Genomic DNA, 26707 nt, shown 5'->3' on the forward strand with positions numbered 1-26707 from the left:
GAGAAAAGGCAAGCTAATGCACAGTATATCCCGTATTAGTGCTCCTGTGCATTTACACATTCACTATTCCAGTATAGGCTACCTGGTAATACTCCCCACCAGCAATCCATGTCTACCAAACAGTATAAAATTCCCAAACCAAATCAAGAATTGTTAAAAAAAAGTACACCATACAGTTGAACATTGCTCTGGAATTGTATTCCAGGGTTCATTATACACTGGTGAGTGTCCATCTGGTAAAAGGAAAGAAAGTAAATATAATGTACTATATATATGGGCATTTTACTACGAACATGTATGCATTGGTATATAAATAAGTTCCTTTCTATGAAGGCCTCAGGGTGGATTAGTTCTTCAGCTACATGTGTTACCCTCTTTAAATAAAGTCATTATTGTTATTATTATTATTATTATTATCTTCAACAAGTTGGGAAATTGTTCTTGATAGTTAATTACTGTTTTCCTTATCTCAAAGGTCTTGTGTCATGGATATTTCTGCTGCAAAGTTAAGTTTTTCACCAACAAGAACTCTCCCCAAGTCTCACTTTCTTTAATCAGTGCTTTACTGACTCATTTTCTAGCTTTCTTGTTCACTCCACAATGCTGTATTAAGGTAATAGGAACAGTCTCAAAGGCAGTAAAATACACACATAAAACTGTGCCAAAATTTTCAAACTCTTTCTTTAAAACATTGGAGGCAGCAGCTGTGTATATGGACTTGAGAACGTTATCCCATCGTGCCTGCATATGATCATGAAACTTGGTACACTGTGTAAGGGTTGTCATCCTAAAACTCACACAGCCAATTTCAGATCTAAAAGGGTTACTTTTCCCACTACTCTAACAAATATCACAAAAGGTATCTCCTGTCTTGGAGTTGTGTTGTAAGCAATTGCACTCTGTCAAACAAGAATTCTGAACTCTACTCTAAATTTTGGTTCTTTCTTGGTGGTGCTTCTAACTCAGCATCTGACATTCCTATTGAAAATATCCCCCATTTTGCAAGAAACTCTACTACTTTCTTCATTTTCGCATTTTCTTTCCACTTTCCTGACACCACTGACTTCAAGTCCACTTTCCACATTCCTGCCACCACTAACTCGACACTAAAAATAATTGACAATTTCACATCCCACCATGTTTGATATCCCTTCTGGAAATGGACCAAAGTTACTGCATACAAACTTTGGAATGGAAGAGGTATGGTGACAAAATCCAACTTCTGAATTTATTTTTAGATTCTTCGTTCCTCTATTTATATTAACAGAAGTAACAATTGAATACTCCTGCAGAGATTACCTTTTTATATGCAGGACTTTGAACTGATATGCAGGAGTTCTTGTGCATCTCCACCTTCCGAGTACGTAAATTCATACAGACTTTGTGTGAATCACGCAACTGTGCACCCTGGGAGCATCTCTGGACCAAGCATTTTCTGCCTCTCAAGTCTGGAAAGCAAGACGTAACACCACAAGTGCTAGTCAGCTGGTTAAAGGGAGTTCAAAAATCAGTGTACACTAACCTCTCATCAAAATCTATGCCTCATGAGAGAGGTGCAATTTCCACGAGCCGTGAATTTGAACAAAATGTCTCCATTTGAGACATAGATGGCATGCCCAGAAAAGTTTCTCCAGGTTTTATCTGTAGGAACTGAATCTCACTGGACCAATGGTACATGTAGCTGCACAGACAGTAGCCACTCCATGAGTACGACAGCACAAACTTGTAACCAGGCAGTATCTCCCACATTCTCTGGATTTGAGGGGGAAAAAACTTTAAAAGTGAGATCATTTACCCTATTTACCATGTATCTTGGGACACAATAAAATAAATAATGTTTTCTAACCCAGAAGTTAAGGTGAAACTTTTGTCACCAAGGTCATATATCCCATGACTTTGGGAAACTAAATAAATTTGTGCTGAATTTGCACACACCCCATACACGCACGGCATGTTACAATAAAATAGATAAAAGCATTTATTTGATAATGACATGAAAGAAACTAACTTAGCATTTTTATCATTTACTCCTCTTTATTTCATCATAAGCAATTTAATAAAGACAAAAATATATCCACAAACTACGTATTATATAGCATATGCTTATATACTATAGTGTGAATACAGAGAAACATTGTGTTTGGTTGAACTAAAAGGCTTGTGAATATATTATCAGACTGAAAACTGGATCCAACAAAACTACAAATGAGAGAGAGACAGAGAGAGAAAACCAATTGTCTGAAGGCACCTGCCATTCACGTATGACATGGTGTAAGGTGCAAAATAACCAAGATTGTATTATATCTAGGTTAACGATAGACAGTATCTCACAATAAAAATCATTATTTGAGAATTCATTCACTGTAAATGCAAATGACAACATTTTCACTGGCATGTGTTACAAATATTATTAAAGCAAATTAATGCTGTGTATACCATTTACCTTTGAGACAATAATGCCTGGCAACTCACCCCTGAAGCCAACAGTGGATTCCATTAAGTGTGCTGATTTTATTATATATACATACACAAACACAGAGACAGCTTACATTGAAAAGCCAACTCTGGTTCCTGTATTCATGGGAATTTTTGAAATAAAGAAAGTGAACAATGGAACAGTTTTTAAGGCTACACAATCTAGTGCCTAGTTTTTAGATTTTAGTAACAGATTATCATTTCAATACAGATCAGCATCACATGCATCACCTTTAAAGGTCTTCCTGATATGATGATTTCTATTAAATTCTGTTCAGCAAGGTGTTTTCTCAGAGTATTTTAAATTTCTTTCTCTTTTTAATAATAGTGGCCATATTTGATGGTCAGTCTCTATCAGTTTCTGTAAATTTGAAAGCCTTGTGCCAAATTTTGTCGCAACTGCTCCAGTAGTTTTTTGAGAAGTTTAAAAGTGAAATTGTTTATGGATACACAGCAAATGGATGACACAGGGCCATACTATAAAGTCACTTGGCTTTACAACCAGTTGAGCTAAAACAAATTCAAACTCATATCTCTTACAATTCTGCTGTACTTACCTGGAGGTGTATGCACAATGAAGCCAGCAAAAACGATGTTCTTAGTGAAAGTAATTGTGATGACTAATTGTCCAATTAAAAAAAAACTGCTACTACAGGTGCCCAAGTTCCCATCTATAATTTCGTTACAAGGATAAGTCCCCGAGCTATTCTTGAGTGTGGCAGATGCCTCAAAAGGTGTTGCAACTGAAATATATAAAAATTCTGCTTAAATAGGCATCTTCAAATGCATACAGAGATAAACTTATCAAATTTTCATGGTGGTTAGGTTTTGTACACAGAGAGGTTACTCTGGAGTTGCATTAAAAAAAGTTACTTCACCAAGACATGAAATTTTCTCAACATAAATTTAAATTTTTCATTGATTTTAAGATATTTCAATACAACTTCTATCAAATTTCATCATTTAAATAAATATCTGTATGTTTTTATTGCATGTAGGACTTATGTTTATACTGAAAACCTTATTAGCACAATCATGCATCCAGTCATTTGAAGAAACTGATGTCCCACTGTGTAAAAAAGAACTTCAAGAATTCGAGATAAGACAATTTCTTCTTTTTAATTTAATAGTGTTGAAACAATTTCTGATATTCTCAACCAATAAGATTTCAATTAGAAACTGACAATTGCACTGGATGTCAGCTGAACACCATTTTTGCAAGATATTACAAGACATTTCATGCATTCCTCATGCACACTCGATGACAGATGAGCACCAATTTTACAAGACACCAGAAGAACATTCATGCAAACCTCATGTCAATATGATGATCCATTAGGAAGGGGTTAAGATTTCAAGATGGCCATTGTGGTCACTATATTTAAAAGAAGTCTGGCACCAACTAGATTCAGGACCCACTAGGTATCATAAATTTTGTGAAAACCCATGTCCATATGATCATCAATTTTCGAGATGAAACTATAACAAGATTTTGAAGATGTCCACCAATATTAACATATGCGATGCAAGATCAGCATCATTTCCATTTAAGACCAACTAGACACCACAGGAACACTTCAGGCAAAACCAACATGTCAATATCACATTTTATGAGACATATAAAATAGCTTTTCAAGAATCTGAGATCAGTTCAGCACCATCTTCATTTAGAACCAACTAGATATCACAATTTAGACCTGCTAATATTACTTTCTCTCAAGAAAAAGTAGCAATAACAAGGTTTTCAAGATCAACTCATGGTAGCCATACTGAATGTCAGATCAGCACCATTTTCATTTCCAACCAACAAGACATCAAATTAAGTCCTCTATTGAAAATCCATGTTGATATCACTTCCTATAAGTACATGGATATAGTGGAAATAACAAGTCATTCACAATGGCTGCCATAGTAGAAATATTAGATGTCAGATTGGTACCATTTCCATTTAGGACAAACCAGACATCATAGAAAACCTACTGGTGAAATTTACTCTCACTGCAAAAGCCCAACTGGAATCAGATTGCCACAATTTCCAGTTAAAACCAATATATAACACCATAAGCTACCTCAGACTGCAAATCAAATGTTGATATTACATCCATTCAGAAGGAGCAGTCACAAGATTTTCAAGATGGTTCTTGTGGTGGCCATATAAGATTGCAGATTAGCAATACTGTTATATAGGAGCATAATAATTCTTTTAGTGAAACCCTGTGACTTGATGCTTCAATATTTCGTCTATGTTCAAACACTTTGAAAAGCCTTTTCAATCACAAGTTTTATCATCAAGCACTATAATAAATTGCATATAAACTGAGAGAATATACTGATTATGGTACATATGCACAATTTCAGATATATGCACAATTTCAGATATAGGTATTTAATTCTTGTACAACAATGTAAAAAAAACTTTTAAAACATTCATTAAGGTTCAATGGGCTTTGGTGCATGAATTTAAAAGTAAAACATCTGATCATATTAGTAGTTGCCCAGTGTTTCACACTCCTTCCTATTGTCGATATTTCATTCATTTTATGTTTTGTACTCCTATTATCAGACCAGACCACATTCACTCACTGATCTGAGGTTTTACTAATGGAAAAGAGTGCAGAGCCAGACTGAAATGCCTTGACCTTTTCAACAACTGTCAGTTCTCCACGTCTTTCAAAAATAAATGACATTAACTTATCTCGTGGCCTCAATCACATATAGAATATATATAGTGATCATGGGAACCTTGTTTAAAATATGATTCCCATCGATGAGTACTTTACTGACTTTTCTTTATCAGCATAACATCACAGCATCAATTCATTTTACAATACAAGCTGGTTACAATCTAAAAAGAGAATAAGTCCTAATAAACAATAAACCATACACATACAAGCAACCAAATGCAAAGTCTTACTGAATCAGTACCTGATCCATCATCAAAGTATCAGAGTAAAATTCTATAAAAAATAATTGGGTTCCCAAACTTTTTCTTACTGATATTTTTTAAAATTTATTCTTGATATTTTCATTGGTAAATTAATGTTTTACAGTGAAATGAATTTGTATCTAAACTCAATGACTTTTAAAGAATTTGTTAGCATTTTCCAGCCCTTTTGGCTCCAGAAAAAGCAAAGCTCTTCTTATAAAACTCTGAATTTGGTTTAGGTAAATATAACTTGCTGTTTTTGATGGATCTTAGTTCATACATATCTACATTTTTAACAAATTAAAAACTTACATTTAAGATAATCAGGAGACAAACCGTGTAAGGATTTATATACTAAACCCTTCTGAAATTGAGTTCTCTGCTGAAATGGAAGCCACTTTAGACTTTTAAAAAGACTTGTTGATGGTGTATCTAAATCAGCATAAGAATAACTCTAGCTGCTCTTTTTTTGAAATTTCAGTAATCTTTCCTGATTTTCTTTTATACTACTATTACCCCTGATAGAACAACAATATTCTAGTGTGGCAATGATATATGCATTGTAGAATATCTTTCTCTGTTCTTGAGGGCGATAAGATTTTATTCTGTTCAAGAGACAAAGCAGTGAAATAACTTTTTAATGACCTTATTACTTTGTATTTTTCATCACAAGATCTGGTCCATTATAATGACAAGTAGTTTTTCATTTTCAGACTCTTGTTTATCCATTCCATTTAGCGTTACTTTCAAATCATTCTTCTGAACTTTTACTCTTGCTTGACTACCTATGATCATGGCTTTTGATTTGGCTGCAGTTATCTTCATACCACTGTGTTTACACTTGTTATTTATTATTACCAAATCTTTATTTCATTTAGTGCTAACCTCATGGTCTGTTGATCCAATGTTATATAATGTCATATCATCTGTGAACATGTTGGTGGTGGATGGCTCAATGTCATACGGTAAACCATTGATGTACAGCAGAAAGAGTAATGGTCGAAAAACTGATCCTTGCGGAAAACCTGCTTCATCGGTTTCTTATCTGAAAGTCTATTTAAAGTAGAAACTTCTTGTTGTCTGCCTTTAAGATAGGATCGAAACCAAGTTAAGCTTTCACGCTTAACTTGATACATGCTGAGCTTTTCCATGATGATTTTGTGATTTACAAGGTCAAAAGCCTTTGAAAGGTCAAGAAACACTGTGCTGACAAGGTTGCCTTGATCTATTGATGTTAATGAATCATCCACCATTCTAGTTCGTGTAGTCTGGCACAAATGTCCATCATGGAAGCCATATTGTCATGAATTTACCAAATTAAATGATTTCAGGTAGTTTCTAAATTCATTTCAAACATGTCTTTCTAATATCTTTGAAAGCAATGATAAAACTGATATAGGTCTATAGTTGTTCATATCAGAAAGATCTTCCTTCTTATGTATTGGAGTTACTTTTGCCAGTTTTAGCCTGCTTGGAAAAATGCTTGTGGAAATACTTAGATTGAAGATATATTTAAGTGATGGTGCAACACTTGAGATGAGTTTTGGAATTTAGCACTTATATTATCTAGACCTGTTGCTGTTATGACATCAAGTTGGTCTAATTCATGTAAAATGAATTCAAGGCTATTTTAGGGATTTGTAAGCACTCATCTTTGCTAAGTTTTGAAGAAACATGTTCATTTAATTCATCACTGGAAAATCTTCTAGGAATTATGAAATCCACAAGTTTATCATTTATAATCACAAAGTAATCATTGAGTGCATTTGCAATTTCAAGAGGGTCTCGCTTAATATCACTATTTGCATCACTAATACATGTAAATGGCAGGTTATTGACAGATTTGCCTCTCAAGTCATTGAAGATTTTCCAGAGTTTTCAAGGATTCTTTTTTGTAATACAACCTGATATTTCAGTGGAATACACTTTTTTTGCGTTTTGAATCAATGACTTGGTTCTGTTTCTCGATAATTTGTAATTGTCAGTTTTATTTCATTTATGAAATCTATCCCTTGTCTTAATAGCATTCAGTATATCATGTGTATTCCAGTTTAGTTCATTTTGTTGCCTGACTTTCTTGAAATTAAACAAGCATCAGTATTCAAGGTGTCAGTAAACATATCTATCCAGATGTCAACAGCATTTGATGGGTCATCAAAACATTCAATTACTGACAAAGAGATATCTTTCAGTTCTTTAACAAATATTTGTAAATGGAATCTTTTCATTATTCAATACTTGATATATTTGTGATGATAAAAGTTGTACTTTTTTTATACTTAATTTTCATGTACAGCATATTGAATAATGATAACTTATGGAATACTGGGGAACTGCAACTTCTATAATATTGTCAGCATTGTTAGTATAAACATGATCAATTAGTTTTTGTCAGATACCTATGTCATCCTAGTGGGTACATGGACTACCTGTTGAGAATGCAGGGAATTCAGTCTTAATCAAGCTTTGATTGATTTCATAAGTAAAGTGTAACTGAAGTCACCTACTAAACAGACTTCTTTGATTTCCATATACAGAGTTTTCAAGCTTGTTTTGAAATGTATTATACCAAGCACTGTCAGTGTTAGGTGGTCTATATACACAGCCCAGTACAAATGTTTTTATATAGACATTATGTCTAAGTTCTAGCATAACTATTTCCATACCAGTTTCCTCAAGATCATGTCAATGTTTGAATGAAATGCCATCCTTAATGTAAACGAGAAGTCCACAACCCTTTTGGACAAGTCTGTCTTTTCTTTGAAAACTGTAGCTAGGAATTTCAAGTTCATCATCATGAAAAAGTTCATATAAGAAGGTTTCACTAAATGCAAAAACAAATCAATTACTGAATTATTTCCTGAAAGAAGTAACTTGATTTCATCTAGTTTTGGAAAAAGATGATGAAAGTTCAGATGGCAAATTTTGAGACCTTTTTGATTAAGCCACTGATTTTGAGAGAATTCTAAGTTATGATGGTTTTGAGATAAAAATTAAATTAATACTTTCACTATCAACATAAGAACCGTGATATTCCTCTAAATTTTATTTTATACATTGTCCTAAATCATGATTATCCACGGTTTGTTCAGAAGATTTTTCAATGACTCGTGACTGTGTCATTCAACAGTTGTCAGTAGCAGTTAAAACATTATGCTCACTTTCACTGATGGAACCACCTAAGGGGATTGCACTTGAGGTAATTCCATGGACATCATCACTCAGTGGGGTATCAGCAATATGCTTTGTTATCATGGAGAATTACACTTAGCATATCTTATAAGATATTTTGAAGTTTCTGCAAAAATGTGTTCGGTTGTTTAACTTTTGGCCCCATCTTCCTTCTCCTAAAACTGAATATCTGAGTGGAACATTTCAGTGTTTTACTTTATGTCCATATTGTAGACAGTCGTGATACTGTACTTTGCTTGCATGTCTCACAAATGCAAATTATGCCTTCATACATAACAGTAGAAACATCTCCTTGATGGTTAGAACAGTTTGCATGGTCCCAATTGTGTTTGTGACCTATGTTACTATGCCTTTTAGAGGAGTGATAGCTGTCCTTTAGTACTGAGAAAAATCGCATTTATTGCATTGAGAAAGTGGGACAGACACTTCATATTTAGATGAATTTCACTTTTGCCATTAAGTGTTCCAGAACTAATCCAAACTAGGTCACGAATCCATGTTCAATGTATATAATTTTTTGATTCCACTCCTGATATACATGTCCAATTAGAGCATTCAACTCACGAATGTTGGTGTCAATTCTTAGGCATGCCCTGCATAAAAAGACTTAGCAGTTAGGATTTTCCAGGTATATGTTGTTTAGGATGTTTTAAAAATTGGTTTTAATCTGGTCAGTATGAACAGTTACTTACATCATTCCCACCAACACTGATTATAACGGTGTAATATTAAGAAAGGTTAATATTGCTCATGGCATCAAATATATGACCAGTTTCTGCCCCAGGTAAATACTTTACTTGAACCCAAGGTTTCAGACCTCTTTCATTCACATATTTAAAAATGAATCTCCAATTATGAAACTGTTTTGTTTCTTTGACGTTCTATCTTTGGTAGAATCCAGTGTATTACAAAATCTAAAGCTGTTATTTCTGAGATATGAAGACCCTTTCTTGCTATTTGTGACATTATGTGGAGAGTTTTCCACTGTAGTTCAAGGGACTGTAGGGGTTTTCCATATATTCAGGGTGGGTTTGGAATTATTATTTTCTCTCTGGGCATTTTATTTTATTTTTGGCTTATTTCACTGATGTGTTTTTGTGACTCTTCTTTGTGAGTACTAACAATTTCTGTTTTCATATTTAAAATGTCTTCCTGCACTGCTGCTAAAATGTCAGGATGCATGCTGTTTGAAACAGCATAGCAATATTGAAGCTGCATAATTTTTGACAGAGAAAATCTTTATCTTTATTTAATTGTTTTACTGTCTCTTTCATTTTTCTGTTGTTCTCTTCTAGAATAAGGCATTGGCCCGATGTCTTACTTAGGTCACATCTGATGGTTTTATTTGTTTTTTCAAGGCTCATCAATATTGTCTTGAAATCTGAAAGCTGTTCTTCAAGTTTTTCAAGTTTATTTGTTTGCTATTACTCCATAAATCTGAAATATAAGTGTTATTACAGTATGTCTTCCGGTTTAATGATAAGGGTTTTAGGTCTCTATTTATTAACTCACAAAGTTCAATCACTAGAACTTATGGCATGCTCTCTTGCACTCCACTTACTACAGATACTTGTACCTAATATAAATACCAGCACTGCAACTTCCTTTCATCTGAAAATCCATCACATTTAGGCTGCTTAGGAATATACAAAACAGCATCAGGATGTTTGCAGAATTAAAAAAATAAGAATCATCCAAATTAGTTCTGAATAACCAAACCTTGTTCTCAAACTTTCGGTACGGTATTTTTCTCTCATTTCATTAAACTTCTTAGGTTTCTTCTGCAAACTCAGTTCTTTCATGACTTGCCCCAACTTATCAAAAAATTGAAATAGAAAATTACATCATGTGGAAGCTAAGGTGTTAACAACTGCCTCACCAACCGTAACAAATGATGTTGCCACTGCTATTTAATGGTAATAATTTTGTATACTGTTTCTTATTCCAAATAAGAAAACTAATGTTTTGTACTCTGTTGTACATTTACTTTACCTTCAGGTTCTTCACTGATATTTGTTGAGTAAGAACAATTATTATCCTGTACCAATAATAAAGAATGTAGTTCAATATCAGTTTGCAATTGATGTTTAAGTATACAAAATTGAACAGGACTCTGATCTATTTTGGAGATCTATTCTTACAAAACAGAGAAAACTTTAAAACAGTTTAGAAAGATAGCATTGTTTACCTATTTGACACATTTCACCATAAAATCGGGGAGCACAAGAAACGCCATCAGGACAGTGGCCCATATCATCACACTGAACATCATCTGTGCAATGACATACTAACGCACAGTTGGGACCAAATCTTGCACGATTGATAGAGTCACGAGGGCACTGACCTAAACGAAAATATTTTGATTAAAAACTATATTTCATTCGTTCTCTCTTCTTATAAATACAATTTAATAAAATATTGTCTTAAATAGGAAGAAAGTAGTTTCCTGTAATATCTTTTAAATAAGACATGTTCAGGAAATCATTTCTGTACACAGCTAATGAATTTAATTACCATTACCTACCATCATAATACTACATGCAACATAACACAATTTTATGATGCAATGTAGCAAACCTGTCTAAAAAACTACCTTTAAAACAGCCACCAGGTCACAACAGCTCTTTTAATCATTCTAACTTCAGCAAATTTCTGTATCAATGTCATGTACAGTCAGGTGTTTTTTAACCAAATAATGGCTTCTCACTACTTTAAGCAACCATGAGTGTCTTGACACCTTACCGTTCAATATAAGTATGCAAATTCAACTTTTGCTTCATGAGGAAAAAATTGTTTCAATAAAGGTGTATCATGTTAATGAATAGGCAAACATTTCTTTGTATCACTTGCACTCAATATACTCCCGTCACATTGCAACTCTTAATCAAAGGTATCAAAATAAGGCAATTTTATTATTACAAGAGGGTAGAAGCAATTTGTGAGCTGAATGGTGGAAAAAGCAGCTATTTTGTCGCAGCAGGAACGGGATTCATACTTTAAGCTGTGTGACATCTATAGTTCAAGACCTTCATCTATTTACCACTGAAATATTTATCTCTGATGAAAAATGTTCATATCTGAGGAGAGCTAATAATTACATCCCTGCAAAACTGGTCTCTAATAGCAAAGTTTTGGTTGATGATGTACTAACGGCCACAAATGGCTACTTTTCATTCCCTTTTTCCACTAGCCTCTTGAATAAGCAACTGCTCTTGCATAAGCAGACTGTCTTTCGGTCTCAGCAAGTGTTTTAATTCAAATAATATTAGTTATCCAAACAAAGAACTAATCCACTGTTCCGTCATATTCAAGCGATAATATCAGTGCTTAAATTAGTGTTTTGTCAGCTGCACAAATGCTTGTATTAACATCAAAATCAATAAAAACCTCTTCTTACTCAAAACCAAAAGAATACTTGTTAATCATTTGAATGGCATTTCATGTACAAGTCAAATGCATACATCATCAAACTGAGCAATAATAATTTATTGGTGAAACAAAGCACCAGTGCTGCTCATAGATAATATAAATGATACACAGTCTACAGTTCAATACATAATCAATTAATGATCATTTCATCTTTCAAGATATGTCAGTGGTAGGGTGGTGCCATTTTATATACAGTCAAACCCGGTTATCTCGATTACGTTGGGGGTGTAAAAAAATCGTCGACATAACCAGGTCCCGAGATATCCGGGTTCATAAAAACCGGTAATTTTAAAAATGTCCTTGAGCATTACTCCTGTCTCTTGCTGGTGTTTACTGGAATCCCCTCCCACTGCATGTTACAATAAAATAAACAAAACGCTTAATTGATAATAAAATGAAATGAACTAACCTGGTGTTGTTATCATTTATTCCTTTTTTATCATCATAAGTAATTTATTAAAGAAAAAATATATCTATGAACTCCTTATATCACATGTAGCGTATGCATCCATTACTGTAGTGTGCATCACTTATGTCAGATAACACACGACGCATTTTTATAATTGATGTGAATATTGAAAAACAAATCATGTTTGGTTGTACTCAGAGGTTTGAATATGTTATCAGATTGAAAAATGGATCAAAGAAAATCACAAACGAGAGAGTGAGAGAGAAACATCCACCGATTGCTTTCAGGCACCCGCCATTCACGCATAACGCGGTGTTAGGTGCAAAATAACCAAGATTGTATTATATCCAGGTTAATATATGACAGAATTTCACCAGCAGTGTTTAATTGCACAAGAAATTAAAGAGCCTCAATCAGAAATAGGTCTTGAAGCGATGGCTGATGAGATTGCGGACTCCATAGGCATTGCTCGGGATGAATTTTCTAATTATGTTCACGTGGATGATGATGCCAATGCCTATGGTGAACTTACTGATGAGGAAATAATCCAATCGGTGACAACGAAGCAGATACAATCATGCAAGCAAGATGATGATGATGATGATGATGATCAGCCTATCACTATCCCAAGCTACAGTGAAATGGCTGAATGCATTAAAAAAATGAAATTGTTTGTGGCAAGTGTCGACGGTGCCGAGCATATGTATGAAAACGTAAGTGCTTTTGAATCGTTCGTTACAAATCAGCACTGGAGTACACAAAAGCAGACTGATATTACTTCATATTTTCTACAAAAATAATGTAGTGCATCTCCTTGATTGTTGTTTCTTGTATACATGTACTTCGGAACATAATTCATATCTGAAATGTACCTTAAGAAATAAAAGGGAAATGATAAAATACACATGTAGCTGACATCTAAGATTCTGCGTTTTCGTAAAATAAAGTTACATTGTAATTTGTACACACTCTTGTCTTTGTGAATCCTTGAATATTTTATGTAGTGAACATGATATATTCTTAATAAACTAATCGATTAAGCTACTCTTACGAACCAAAAATAGAAAGAATATGAAATAAACATGTGACTACTGCCGTAACGGACCAAAATTGTGCCTGAAAATCGATTGCTTTTGCTGACTATTTCTTATACAATTTCTGTGAGATTGACGTTAAAAAGTTGCATTTCGTCGAATTAAGCGGGTCCACATGTTACTTCGGACCGAAACTTATGCCCGACATAACCGGGTTATCGACTTAACAGAGGTCGAGATAAGCGGGTAAAAAATAGCATAACAAAGAAGAATTTTTTCGGGACCGGACCAAAACGCTCGACATAAGCGGGTTGTCGAGATAACCGAGGTCGAGATAAGTGGGTTTGACTGTATATATTCTTATTATTATTGACAGGGCAAAGACTTTTTATCTGTTCATATGCCATTTTCATCCTTGAGAAAATAACATACTTCCAAACAGAATATAGTCTGACTATATCTCCCCATTAGTTAGTACCCCCCTACCAATTTCAAAAACAAAAACGTTTAATGTGATAAATAGTGCAAAGAACTAAGTCAACTGCATCACTGATTTTTAATTTGTCACCTGACTGTGACCAGAATGCCATTAATGCTGGATTCCTTGCACCCTTTCATGCTTAATGGACTTTCCATACTAACACGGCGCCATATTGTGTACACTATTGGCAAGTTTATTTCCATCAGCCAACATAATGACATAGTTCATCCTGTTCAGCAACCATTACACTGAGAGTCTGGAATTATATCCCTTTGCACACATGAAAACTGAAATTAAACTGCTTGTTAAATCCACATGAAATGCTAACTTGTTGTTGTCATTATTTTCCTTTGCTTGATTCAACATTGTAAATATCGGAAAGCAGACGACTTGTGTATGTACATCTGTAGTCGTGACACACCCATTTGATGAAAATGGACTGATCCAGGAACTGGAAATGGATCTGAGCATGTCCGTCTATTGAAAACTTCCAATAAGCAATGAAACATGCAGATGATCACGGTGTTAGGGCCACTCTACTCACAGTCAGGTTAGAAAATATAAATCAATGAATGAACTAAGTTTCTTGCACTTTTTATCACATTAAAGGTTTCCATTATTTAAATTGGTAGGCGGGTACAAACAAACGGGTTTGTATTGTCAGACTATACCTTTTAGTTGTCAGTGGTTTCAAGTCAACCTTAAGACCATTTCAGGCTGTTCCATTTGATCAGATGCCAGACCCATTTTGGCCACCACACCCTTTGTTTTGCACTAAATAATGCTTTAAAAACATCTTATTTTCACCTAAATTTGGAAGGCATTACGGTCCAATCTTCAAAATAAATTTTAAAAAATAGTAGAGTTTCCTTGAGCAAGTAAAAATGTGGGAGCAGAGATGGCTAACAACCAAATGCAACATACTGTACTTATTGCAGATGCAAAACCACTGCCACAGCCACTCGCTGGTTTGATGACATACTTCTGGAATGTCACACAGTGAATAAGCTACAATTAATTCTGATTGTTGGGTTTTGTTTTATCCTGGACTTAGACAAACAATAAATACTAATCAGATTTAAATGTAACACATTTCAATGCATGACAAACCAGAAGCATTCAATACAAGTAGACAAGATATGAAGCAACAAGTAAAAGTGGCTATTAATTGGTCAGTAAAGTCATACATCAGGTGCAAGTCTGAAAAGTTTCCGCTACACTGATATATTTGTTTCAATAAAAATCTGCTGCCAGTAGAAAAAAAATAATTGTCAGTTATCTACTTACTAAATAAAAATTTAAAAATATACACAATTTTTGTTTTTCTTTGAGAGAGAGATGCATCCCATTCTGCCAACATTCTATAAAGAATTCAACTTTGTGAAATTTGCTTGTTTAAAATGAAATCAAATAAAATGATGCATGATCCGTTTCACTTTTACGATTTAAATACATCAAAAAATGACTTTGTAATGTTGCTTCACCCAATGACTGAGATGACAACTCTGCAGATCATTATTATTTATTGCTACGAAATTATAAAATTAAATGCATGTCTGTAATCTCATTTCCATTATTCTTAGGGTCTTTTCTTCCTCTCGCAAATCAAATTCAACAATTCTTTAGAGGTTATTACATTTAATTATTTTCATCCTCAAAGAACATGCAGTTATTTTACTTCAAAATGTCATTTGACATGTGTCATAGCCTTTTCAAGATGGATGGTAAAACTAAAATTTAGAGCTCATTTAAGGATGATCTTGAATAACACTTACTGATATTTCTTGGACTTGAAAAGTGATTTTGGAATGCTGAACTAAAAATGAAATGCTTTTGTCAAGGGGTAAATACTAGTTTTTTTTCCTCGTTACATAGCACATGTTGCTGTAATCCATTTCAGTGGATGATACCTGAATCAAACCAGTAGCAGAGGAGGATGCAGAATTTTATTCTGAGGATTTTGTTTAGAAGTGGTGGTTCAGAGTAATTAAAATGGCAAACATTCTTGTTTTCACCTAATAGTTTATCATTTTGACAAATGAGGGAGCCTAACCATTTGACACTATCCTCCCCCATGTGAAGTTCTACATGGAAATAAATTAGCAGAACATTTCCAAAGACATACAGAACAAAAGTATAGTTTCCTCACACAAATTCCATTCATATGCTCTTTTTTTTTAAATCTGATTAAATATTATTAAATGATTTGATGACTTCGTTCTTTTCTTTCATTGTGATACTCATGCTAATTAATGCTCACCATAACATTTTCATTTTAATGTTTGATATTACATACGTTTCACACATCAGGAGCTAGAAAAATAGAGGTTTGTGACCATAGAATAATTTAAATGATGCCATATCAGTTCTTCTGATGCATGCTAGCTAGATCAGCTTTGTTTGCAAGCTTGTAATTAGTAAGGTTGCACAAGCTTGTAATTGGTAAGCCTGTGCGGTTTCAAATCAGAGTTTGCAGCAAGCTTGCAACAAGCTTACATAACAAGCTTACCAACTGCAACCGTACCAATTACAAGCTTGCACAAGCTTCCCTATTACTAGCTTGTGCAAGATTGACACAACCTTAAAAATAAGCTTGCAATTTTGGTTTGAGCTAGTGACTAGAACATTATATATACCAATCATTATAATATATGTTAAAAAGAAAATACCTAATTACCCTAATTTTAATACCAGCACAATAGAAAACACATTATTCTTTTGGGGACCTTGGATGATTTATTAACAAATGACACATATTGGATGTGGTTCTTACATCAGCTCACTCAACATGAAGTAAAATGGAAGACTTGGGGAATGAAGTTGACATTTTCTGATCACAGAACCATAAAGCTTGGCATAAACGTTTGGCTTGCCTGCAACTTAATACTAATAATCTACTGTATCACTGCAAAAGTTATTCATGATCTTCCAGAAATGCATGCAATAGTTATTTCTATATAAGAGGTATGGACCTAGTTAAAATGTTTGCTTCTCTATGATTACATTTAATTAATTTAATGTAAACAATGATAAGCACACAAACAAAATCATAAAACCATTTTTGTTTAAAGCTTGCTAACTGATGTCCAGTAGATGCTCGTGGAATTTAGCAATGAAAGATAAGAATTGTAATTATTTCATGAATGTCTGATCAGAATAAATCAGTGAAATCAAATCTGCACAATGCAGCATTAAGAAAATCTGTGCTAACCAGTGCAAAGGACCTTTTCTTCCCTGGGATGGCTAAGGTCTTTCCAAGACCTATAAAAATAGACTCATTTAATATGTGTAATATTTTCAGTGTAACTTCACCTTTCTATAATTATCCATAAAATCCATACAAATTCTACAAGAATGTTTATTTTTTACACCTTAATAGTAAGTATATTTTTGAAGCCAATCAAACAGAATTTTCTTCCATATCTTAAATATGCTGATGCACATTTGAATGATCACTATTTTGTTCTTGTCTTCCAATTTATTCTTGTGAATTGCAAAATATCAACATTTATTATTTATACTTATTACAAAATACCTAATCATACTCATTTACTTATTTTAAACATTTTTTTATACCTTGTGAGATCCCAAACAATGAAACTGCACAGAGCATGTAAAACAGCATAAATACTGACATCTTTTGAACTGGTCTGTACATCTGATACATTTTTCAGTACAGTGGCAAAGGCCTGAAAAATTAGAAGAAATTAAATCAATAACAAGGCCAGTGTATTGTCTGGAGTCAGCAGTGGGAGATTAGACAAAACGAGAAGCTGGGCTCAGATTTTTTATGCAGAAAATTTACAGCCTTCAAAGAACCTTTTAAAACAATTCCTGCTGAATTTCCGAAAGAAATTATAAATATTATAATATCCATTTTACTATTATCTTTTTTTTAAAATTATCTTTAGGAAAATAAACAAAATATCTCAGCTCAAAGAAAATCACATACCCTCCATCCCAATAAAAATGGATGGTCCCTAAAGACAAGGATTGGATCAGTTATATGCCACTGCATATATCCATGCATCCAAGCAATTTCTGGAGTAAAGTGGATGACCTGGGGCCATCATGGTTACAAAAATATACACATATATTTCCCTTTTTATCCAGAAAATGTATATGGTTACAGAATGTTAATTTTACAGTTACCAAGATATTAAGCATGGACAAATGCCCCATCTCTCAGACTGACCATGGATCTGTGCAGGATGCTAAAGTGTATTTATCTTTCATGCATATTAAATATATGCATAAAAAGATAAAGAATCTACAACAAAAGGAATTTTTCTAGTCTTTACAATAATTGATGATAGTACACGAAACACTATAACTTAGGACATTTAAGATCCTCACAATCACTATGTTATGCACAAGATTCTTTTTAATTTTCTTTTCTAACTTATAGATCTTTCAGATAGAAAGAAAAAAAAGTTACAGTTAAGACTAATACGGGTCACTGTATCTATAAGATTAGTACACACAATATGTTTACATGTTTGTGTGATCTAATGACATTTTCGAAGAATGCATTTGCAACTTTAACAAGACAAGTTTGATAAAAAGGAACTGATCAATGGAGAAGTTCTTTACTTATTCGGCCATGGAGGTTTATGTCATTTTTGCCTGAAATGCAAGTAGGAAAGATATTTTGTGGGCTATTTCTGAATATGACTCCTAATACATCAACTTTCAACAGATTTTTCATTAGATTGATGCCTAGTTGTATTAGAAGCATCGTTTTCCTTTGGTTATTTTGCTTGCACATGATCAGCAGAAAGGTAAAAGTTGGAGTTCTTTTTTTCTTTTTAACAGACCCATCATTTTCATATGGAGCCCATTTTTTATTCCAAATGCCCACCATATCCTAGTTTTTGCAAAGGTTCACCTGTCTGTGTGCAGTTCTGACCGGTCTGCCTTAGATCTGAGGCCAAAAGGTCTAAAATCCAGACACAAAATCAGATTCCAACCACGAGTGAATTCTGGGTTTAAAAAAAAACAAACGGGTCCAACAAATTAGGTTTTTCCTTCTGTATTTTGTTGTGCAACTAGAACATCCAGATTATTTGGTATCATTGTAGAGCTATATCTGTCTGTTTTTTTGTAATACCACCCACTTTGGTGTATCTTAAATGACCTTGATGCTGCAGAGCTCGGAAGTAGGATACAGCCTCATCACACCTACAGGCAGGATTGGGACTGAAGGCATTAATAGCTGTTATCACAACTGCAAGTAGCCTCCATGTCACTGCCATTGCTATTTATAGCTCACTGAGCACACATACAGGTCCAGTATACTATAAACAATATGAGTTACCAAACTGCAGTTCAGCAACGGATTTTGGATAAATTGTCAATAACTTGTTTTCCACTTATGATAATTTCATAAAATATATCTATTTAGTGACAATTATTCATGGCATTAGGAAGCTAAAACATATTTATGCATCGAAAGGATGGATCGTACATGTGAGAGTCAAGGGTTGGGTTGATGAGATGATGCTGCAGTGGATTAAGGAGTTTTATTTCAAGAACAGTTTAATATTTTTTTAAAATACAATTTCAGTGCATTTTCTGACCTGTAATTTTCAAAAGATTTAAAGGTGTCCCACAATTTATATCTCAAAAGAAAAATCAGTGTGTCCCAGAATATACAGTGTACAACAATTTACTTTAAAAAGTAATTTATGGTTGGTCACAAATATGATGTCCCAATATATATACAGTAAATATGGTATACACAGGTAGATTGGCATTGCCAGATCTTAGCATGTCTCTTAGACAAGCCTTTCCTTTGTCTTTTATAGGTACTGCACAAATGTTTTGAGTTTAGTTTATAAAAAAATTTTTGGTACACAAGTGTTGTCAAAGTCTATTATGAGTTGGTGGATCCATGTTCAGCCAACAGAACACATTTTCTGTGTGTGTCCAGGATGTATATGCAATGGCACCATCGACACTATCCAACCAAAACAAAACTAGTGGTCAAGCTCGACCTTTCTTTCAAGTACAATCAGCCACCTTGGTTTCCCAAGCAAGCAAATATGGTTGCATAAGCAAATGTCAAAGCAGATGGTTTGCTACAAAAAATGTATATGCAGCGAGTGTCAAAGAGCTGCAATAACTGTTGTGTACACATGGTACTCCTGAATTCTGTTTTGTTGTGTTGCAGATCCACTTGTTTCCAAGGAGTTGCATGGCTCACCAGAAAAAGGATTGGGACAAACTGACATCATACAAATCAAAACAGGGCCCACCAATTTTGTCTACAAACTTTGGTTGGACCCTGGTGCACTCAGTGGTGCATACGGCATTGCAGACAAATGCATAGCCAACAATACAATCAGCCGATCCGTTCTCTTTACTTTTGTTGTGCAAATATCTCGTATCATGCAATAAATCTGGGCAGAATATAGCTGTCAATCCTGTGGAAACTGTACTTTCTTCTAAAAAAAACAACCATGTGTTGGATATTCTGCCCCCAATATGACTGCTATCACATGGTTTCAAAAACTGGCAGGTTCTTTTGCTTCCTTGATATAATGTTTCGATAAACCTTGCAGATGTATTTGCCATGCTGAACATCAAGAGATTTTGTGCATTCTGTTTTGCAACACTTACAACTTTTTCCATCTGGGGAGCTGCAAATTCTTTTGGTGGATTCTCTGCTGAAAAGATATGCAGCCTGCAAAACTTTTTTTCTGCATTGGAAATCTGTATTTGGAATTTATTGTTGGTGGAAGGGAGCAGAGTTTATGGAAACAATATTGTATTAATATTCATTTGTCATAAGCAGTATGGAAGAATCATGCTGGCCCCACGTTTAGCTCCAGGTATATTTCCAGTTCATTTGGAACAACCTTAAACCCAAAATTCCTCATATGCAAACCTGTTTCCACAATAGTTGCATTTTTGCATTGTTCAGTTGCTCATGCTGCTGTAGCACCCATCCCCCTGCATAAACATCTTCATTTTTCTGTGCTTTAATCATTATTTTACCCTGCTGCAAATTTAATTTCATAGTGTTATGGCACAAACAACATCAGCACAACACAGCAACACAGTAAAACAAAATAAATCAAAATAAAGTATATACAGTACTATATGTAACTTTTCATAAACAATATCAGAGAGAACAAATATTTTATGTAACCCTGCAAAAATGAAAATATTTTTAGATCAATTAGTCTTTAAAAAAATTTGCATACATGCAGGCCTTTTTAAGGAACAAATACATCGTCTTGTAGCACTGTCCTTATAGATTCACTTTAAAAGTAAGGGCATGGATATTACCAATGTCTTTTGTTTTTGACTTTAACAAAGATATGCTTTTCACATAATTTGGCTTTTGGATTGGGCATACAGTCTAGTTATATTTAATAGTGAATGCTTGAACAATTAACCCCAAAATACATTCCATTACTTGATTTGTCTTCATTATATCCAATGTACAACAATAATAACTTTTTGGAAAACATTTTTGTTTTTTGGCAGACAATAAAATAAGTTGTTTGCACTTGTAATACAAGGAGTAAAAACCATGAAAAGGATTTTATTTGCTAAATGGTGATTTATGATACTTTGACCTTCACAAAAATGCAATATGTATGAACCCAAGATTAAATTTTAAATATGGCTCGTAATCCTTACTGCATGATTCTGGAAAAATGTCTTGCTATATTTAACCAACCATCTATAGAAGTATATTGTTAATACCCATTGACATAATATAATGACTATATAAAAACATGATTATGTCCGAATTCATTATTCAAAACATTCGCACTGCCCCCTCTTCTCGAACATTAACGTAGTAGTTGTGCATATGACCTTATGATAGCCTTCCATGTCCAAATACCAATCTGAGCCGAGCCGTAAGAAAAGTTCTTCAATAGGGAACCCTATCAATAATAAATTGTGACGGCGGTGGCCCCTTACTGTTGAAGGCCCACGGTATATTTCACTATAGGATACTAGGTCACCGAAAAAAATAGTGAGAAAATAAACCAACCTTCCCTTTACAGTTCACCGTCCAAACACCAATATCTAACAACTCAATATGAGCTTTCCATCTCGCTTATATGTATGACAAAATTATTTTATCTCCGCTTTATAATCACTCTACATCTAATACTGAAAAGACGAGTTTATTCCGCGCGAACAGAACTTTGAAGCAGACGTCTCTTTTCTCCCAAGGCTGGTACTTTCCCGCTCTTTAATCTGTATTGATAAAATTCCTAAGGAAAATATAGATACTAAATTCATCTTATATTATGTCTTATTACAGTTGCTAGTTTTATCACATCACTTCAAAACAAGTTTTGATGTATTTCACCTGATGTTTTAGAGACTTAGAAGATAAGAAAAAGAAATATTTTTTTTTTCTTCATGGTGAAAATAGGCTCTGTACTCATCCGCGCTTTATTACCATTGTTTAAGAAAGAAGTACCCAACAAAACTTAATAATGTCCGGAAGAAGTAAGTTGACGCTAATTGTGCTAGAATCAACACAAATACGATTTTCAGTGAAGCTTTTCTTTATAATGAAAAATAATAATAAGCCAGCCCACAAGTATAAGAGTTGAACTGTACGTTTTTATTAAGTATTTTTAACTATATATATATATATATATATATATATATATATATATATATATATATATATATATATATATATATATTGCTTTATGTTACTGCATCGTGACTCACCTTAGCTACGTCCCACCCCCACCCCAACATGACTGCATGGTAATGAATAATCCGAAAATAAACAAGTTAAGCAGCAGAGAGGGTGAACAGAACTTCTCCTGAAACGTCATTTGCTTAAAATAAAAGCTTCTTACGAAATGAAAAAAATAAGGTCAGTAACGCTAAACCGAAGCCTCTAACTTACCGAGTGTTTCTCTAATTGGGTTATTTATTTATTATTTTTTTTTTTTGTTTGTTACCTTGTCTTTTGTCGTTCGTGTTTTTCTAAATTTGTACGCGTATATTCGTTACCCACCGGACGTTTCATTGAGGTCGCACCCTCTCTGATGCTATAATTAGATCATTATTATATATCAATAATATGGCACCAGCTATGGAATCTTATACAGCTATATTAGCTCGAGAGCGACTAGAAGCAATTAAGACATTTCTTCCTCTACGCGATTCTGTCAGACGAAAATTACATGAAGGTCAGGAATCTCAGATGGATTTAGCAGAAAATTCTCAGCAATTATTCAGACCTGTTACTGAAACAACTAAACCCCTTCTTCCTCAACTTGAAAAAAAATAGCTGGAAAAAAATGAAGAAACATCATGACTTTTACCAGATCTTCCTGGTCGAATGCCTCAACCAGCAAAACCTATTACTCAAGAGAAAAAACTGATGAAGAAATAGTCGAAGAATTACGTAATAAGTTTACTGAAAATACTTTAAAATTAATCAATAAAACTGATCCAGATGAATTTCCAGCTCTTGTTGTTACACACTATGAAATGAGAAGAAAAAATGTTAAGATCAACACATGGAAAATATATTTCCAGTCTACAACACTGGGCTGATGTGTTTTATAAAATTAAGACTTAAAAAAGGTCGAATCGACACAAAAAATATATCGTATATACAATACATCAAGGCGGTAAACGATGTTTATAATCAATATGAAGAACAAATACAGCAAGAAATGAAACAACAAAAGCAAAGAAATAAAGAACAAAAACATCCGAAAAACAAGAGAAAGAAAATCTTTCATCTGTTCGAAAATTAATTGATAAATTTAGACCTGGAACCTACGAAAAAATTAAATATATGAATGATGATAAATTAGCTGAATATACTGCCGACGATTCTAATTATTCGTCTGATATGTTACCAGAACATTATGGACTTTATGAGGATGATAGCAGTGAATAGGGTCACCCTAGCGACAATGGGAATTAGCATTACAGACCCCCCCCCCCCGGGGTCACTCTAGCGACAATGGAAATTTAACATGGGGAAAAAATCGTGGGTCACTCTAGCGACAAGGGAAATTAACATGGGAATAAATCGTGGGTCTGTCTAGCGACAAGGGAAATTAACATGGGGAAAATTGTTGGGTCACTCTAGCGACAAGGGGAATTTAACATGGAACTACAGTGTGGGTCTGTCTAGCGACAAGGGAAATTAACATGAGGAATAGAGTTTGGGCTTGTCTAGGGACAAGGGAAATTGAACATGGGATTTTTTTTTTTAAATTTTTTTTTTTAAAATAGGGTAGGCAATCGAAAGTCATTCTCTTTTCGAGAAATGTGGGTGGCCCTGAAAAGGGCCTTTGGTTTTCTTCTGCTTCTAATTTCTTCTTTTTCTCCACCAACTTCTTATTTTCTCTCCTACACTCTTTCTCTTCTTTTCTTTCTTTTTTTTTCTCCTCCTCTTCTTTCTTCTTCTCCTCCTCTTCTTTCTTCCTCTTCTCATTTTCTTCTTCTTTTTCAATTTTTTCATTCCATTCTCTTATCCTTATCCTTTCCTCTTCATCCTCCTTCTCCTCCTTTATTTCTTTCATCACACCACTTATCATGTCCTTTGCTTTTCTTAAGTTATTAATCTCCATCTTTACTCGATGGGGACTATAGGAATAGTGGTCTTCATTTAGTCTCACTAGCATTTGTTCCATCATGTCCAAATTGTCTAGGACGTCTTGCAATGTTTGCATTTTATCCAGGTGGTTTGAAGCCATCTTCTCTGTAGAATGGTTTGAACGACGAATACTGTGGGTTCTTATACGGAAAGCGCGGACGTGAAGGAAAACATCCCCTAAGACATAAAATTGATATTACCTAGATCATGACCAAACAACGCGCGGACGTGAAGGAAAACATCCCTCCTACTTTCTCATTTCATATAATAAAACCCAAACTATACTCTTCACATACGCTAAGAAGCAATAAACTAACAGTAGTATAAGGGGTGAGATTAGCGACAATGGGAATTAGCATTAAACCCCCCCCCCCCTCCCCCGGGTAAGATTAGCGACAATGGAAATTTAACATTAACCACCCTGGGTAAGATTAGCGACAATGGAAATTTAACATGGGCAAAAAACCCTGGGTAAGATTAGCGACAATGGAATTTAACATTGGAGAAAGGAAAAAAAAGGAAATATTGATTTTAGCGACAAAGGCATTCGAACAATGGAAAAAAAATATCGATTCTAGGGACAAAGGCAATTGAACATGGGGAATAGAGTTTGGGTCTGTCTAGGGACAAGGGGAATTGAACATGGGAATAGAGTTTGGGTTTGTCTAGGGACAAGGGGAATTGAACATGTTACAAAAAAAAACTACTTTAGGGACAAGGGGAATTGAACATGGGATTTTTTTTTTCTTTAAAAATTTTTATAAAGGGGTAGGCAATCGAAAGGCTATCTCTTTTCAAGAAATGTGGGTGGCCCTGAAAAGGGCCTTTGGATTTATGTTAATATTAATATTAACATAGACGGCATCTGTCACATCTTCTTCTTCTTAAACTCCTTCTAACTGCAGGTCCATACACAAGTACCCTCTTGAGGCATCCTTGTCTTTCTATGTAAACTCTTCTCATCCATAGACTAGTATCTGTCCTATCAACAACAGTCCACTTGGACCGGACATACATGAGCATGTCCATCCTAAACATCATTGAAGACACAAGGCTGGATGATTCAACTGTGGTCCACATCGTGAGGCGACGAGAACAGGTGAATCAATGCAGTGAACTGCGCTTATTTATAGGTAGAGGAAGGATTGAAACGGATTGAGTTCATTCACCAATCCGAACACGCGTTACAAAATTCAGTCAGTCCGCATCCAATCCGAAGAGAGCAGTCTGTGACGTCATGTGGTCTATATAGATTCGCTATCGCCTGTGTGCTGTCAATCTATGCGACAGTGATTCAACATGACGGAAATTCAGAAAACGATCCATTGGGGTGCACCAGCAGTGGAGACCGCCCAAGGGAACCCGGACTTACTTTCAGAAGAGGTACATTGGGATTTTGTGGATTTTCTTACCTCGCAAGAATTTGTTCCGGAACCTTCGTCTCATTCTTCATTACCGCAAGTGGAAAATTTTAGACAGAGACAGAAAGAAGAATTGGAGAAATTTATGCAACGACAAAAGGAAGCGGAACAAGCTTTTCTCCTACAGCAACAGCAACAGCAACAAGAAGAGGTAAGAAAAAAACAAGAAGAAGAAGAAGTAGCAGCAAAGAAACAAGAGGGTGAAAATCAAACGGCTACGGTACTGTTGGACATTTTAGCGGAGTTAAGAAGTCTGAAACAAATGTATCAGACTTCTTTATCACGACCGAAGAGAATACGACCTTCCCGAGCTAAACACGCCAACCCTGTGACTAAGCCTATCGTACCACCCTTAGTGATTTCAACCCAATCATCATCATCAGAAGTAGGCCTCGGCCGTGGCAAAGGTTTAAGACAGTTAAAGTTGATTGCTTAAACTCACCCCTACACCAAAAAAGGCCCTTTTCAGGGCCACCCACTTCTCTCGAAAAGAGATAGCCTTTCAATTTGCCAATAACTCAAAAATCAACAAAAAAACAAACATTTTACCCTTATAGTACATGTCTGTGTATGAGTGCGTGAGTGTAGCTTCTTATTTTAAAATCAAAACTCAAAGACACTTACCTTATATAATTAATGTATTCTTTTCTCCATAGTTACAATCCAATTCACAATTCACAACAGAACACTTTATAAATTACATTCACTTCTTCTGTTTCTTTTTTTACTCTCTC

The 26707-nt window shown here is 34.5% G+C and overlaps 1 protein-coding gene across 1 annotated transcript in view; it reads right to left on the bottom strand.

Moving 5' to 3' along the window:
• Positions 1–22097, bottom strand: part of LOC149803006 (uncharacterized) — a 264028-nt gene extending 241931 nt beyond the window's left edge. The window contains exons 1-4 of the mRNA XM_089953867.1: positions 21958–22097; positions 17523–17635; positions 10782–10937; positions 3033–3218 (exon numbers count right to left, since the gene is read on the bottom strand). Of these exons, the coding sequence (XP_089809993.1) occupies positions 3033–3218; positions 10782–10937; positions 17523–17613 (433 nt within the window). The 5' untranslated portion in view covers positions 17614–17635; positions 21958–22097. The remainder of the gene's footprint in view (positions 1–3032; positions 3219–10781; positions 10938–17522; positions 17636–21957) is intronic.
• Between the last annotated feature and the right edge of the window lie 4610 nt (positions 22098–26707).

Source organism: Sinohyriopsis cumingii, chromosome 3 (assembly GCF_028554795.1).
Source record: "Sinohyriopsis cumingii isolate HCF-2022 chromosome 3, ASM2855479v2, whole genome shotgun sequence".
In the NCBI taxonomy this organism is placed as follows: domain Eukaryota; kingdom Metazoa; phylum Mollusca; class Bivalvia; order Unionida; family Unionidae; genus Sinohyriopsis; species Sinohyriopsis cumingii.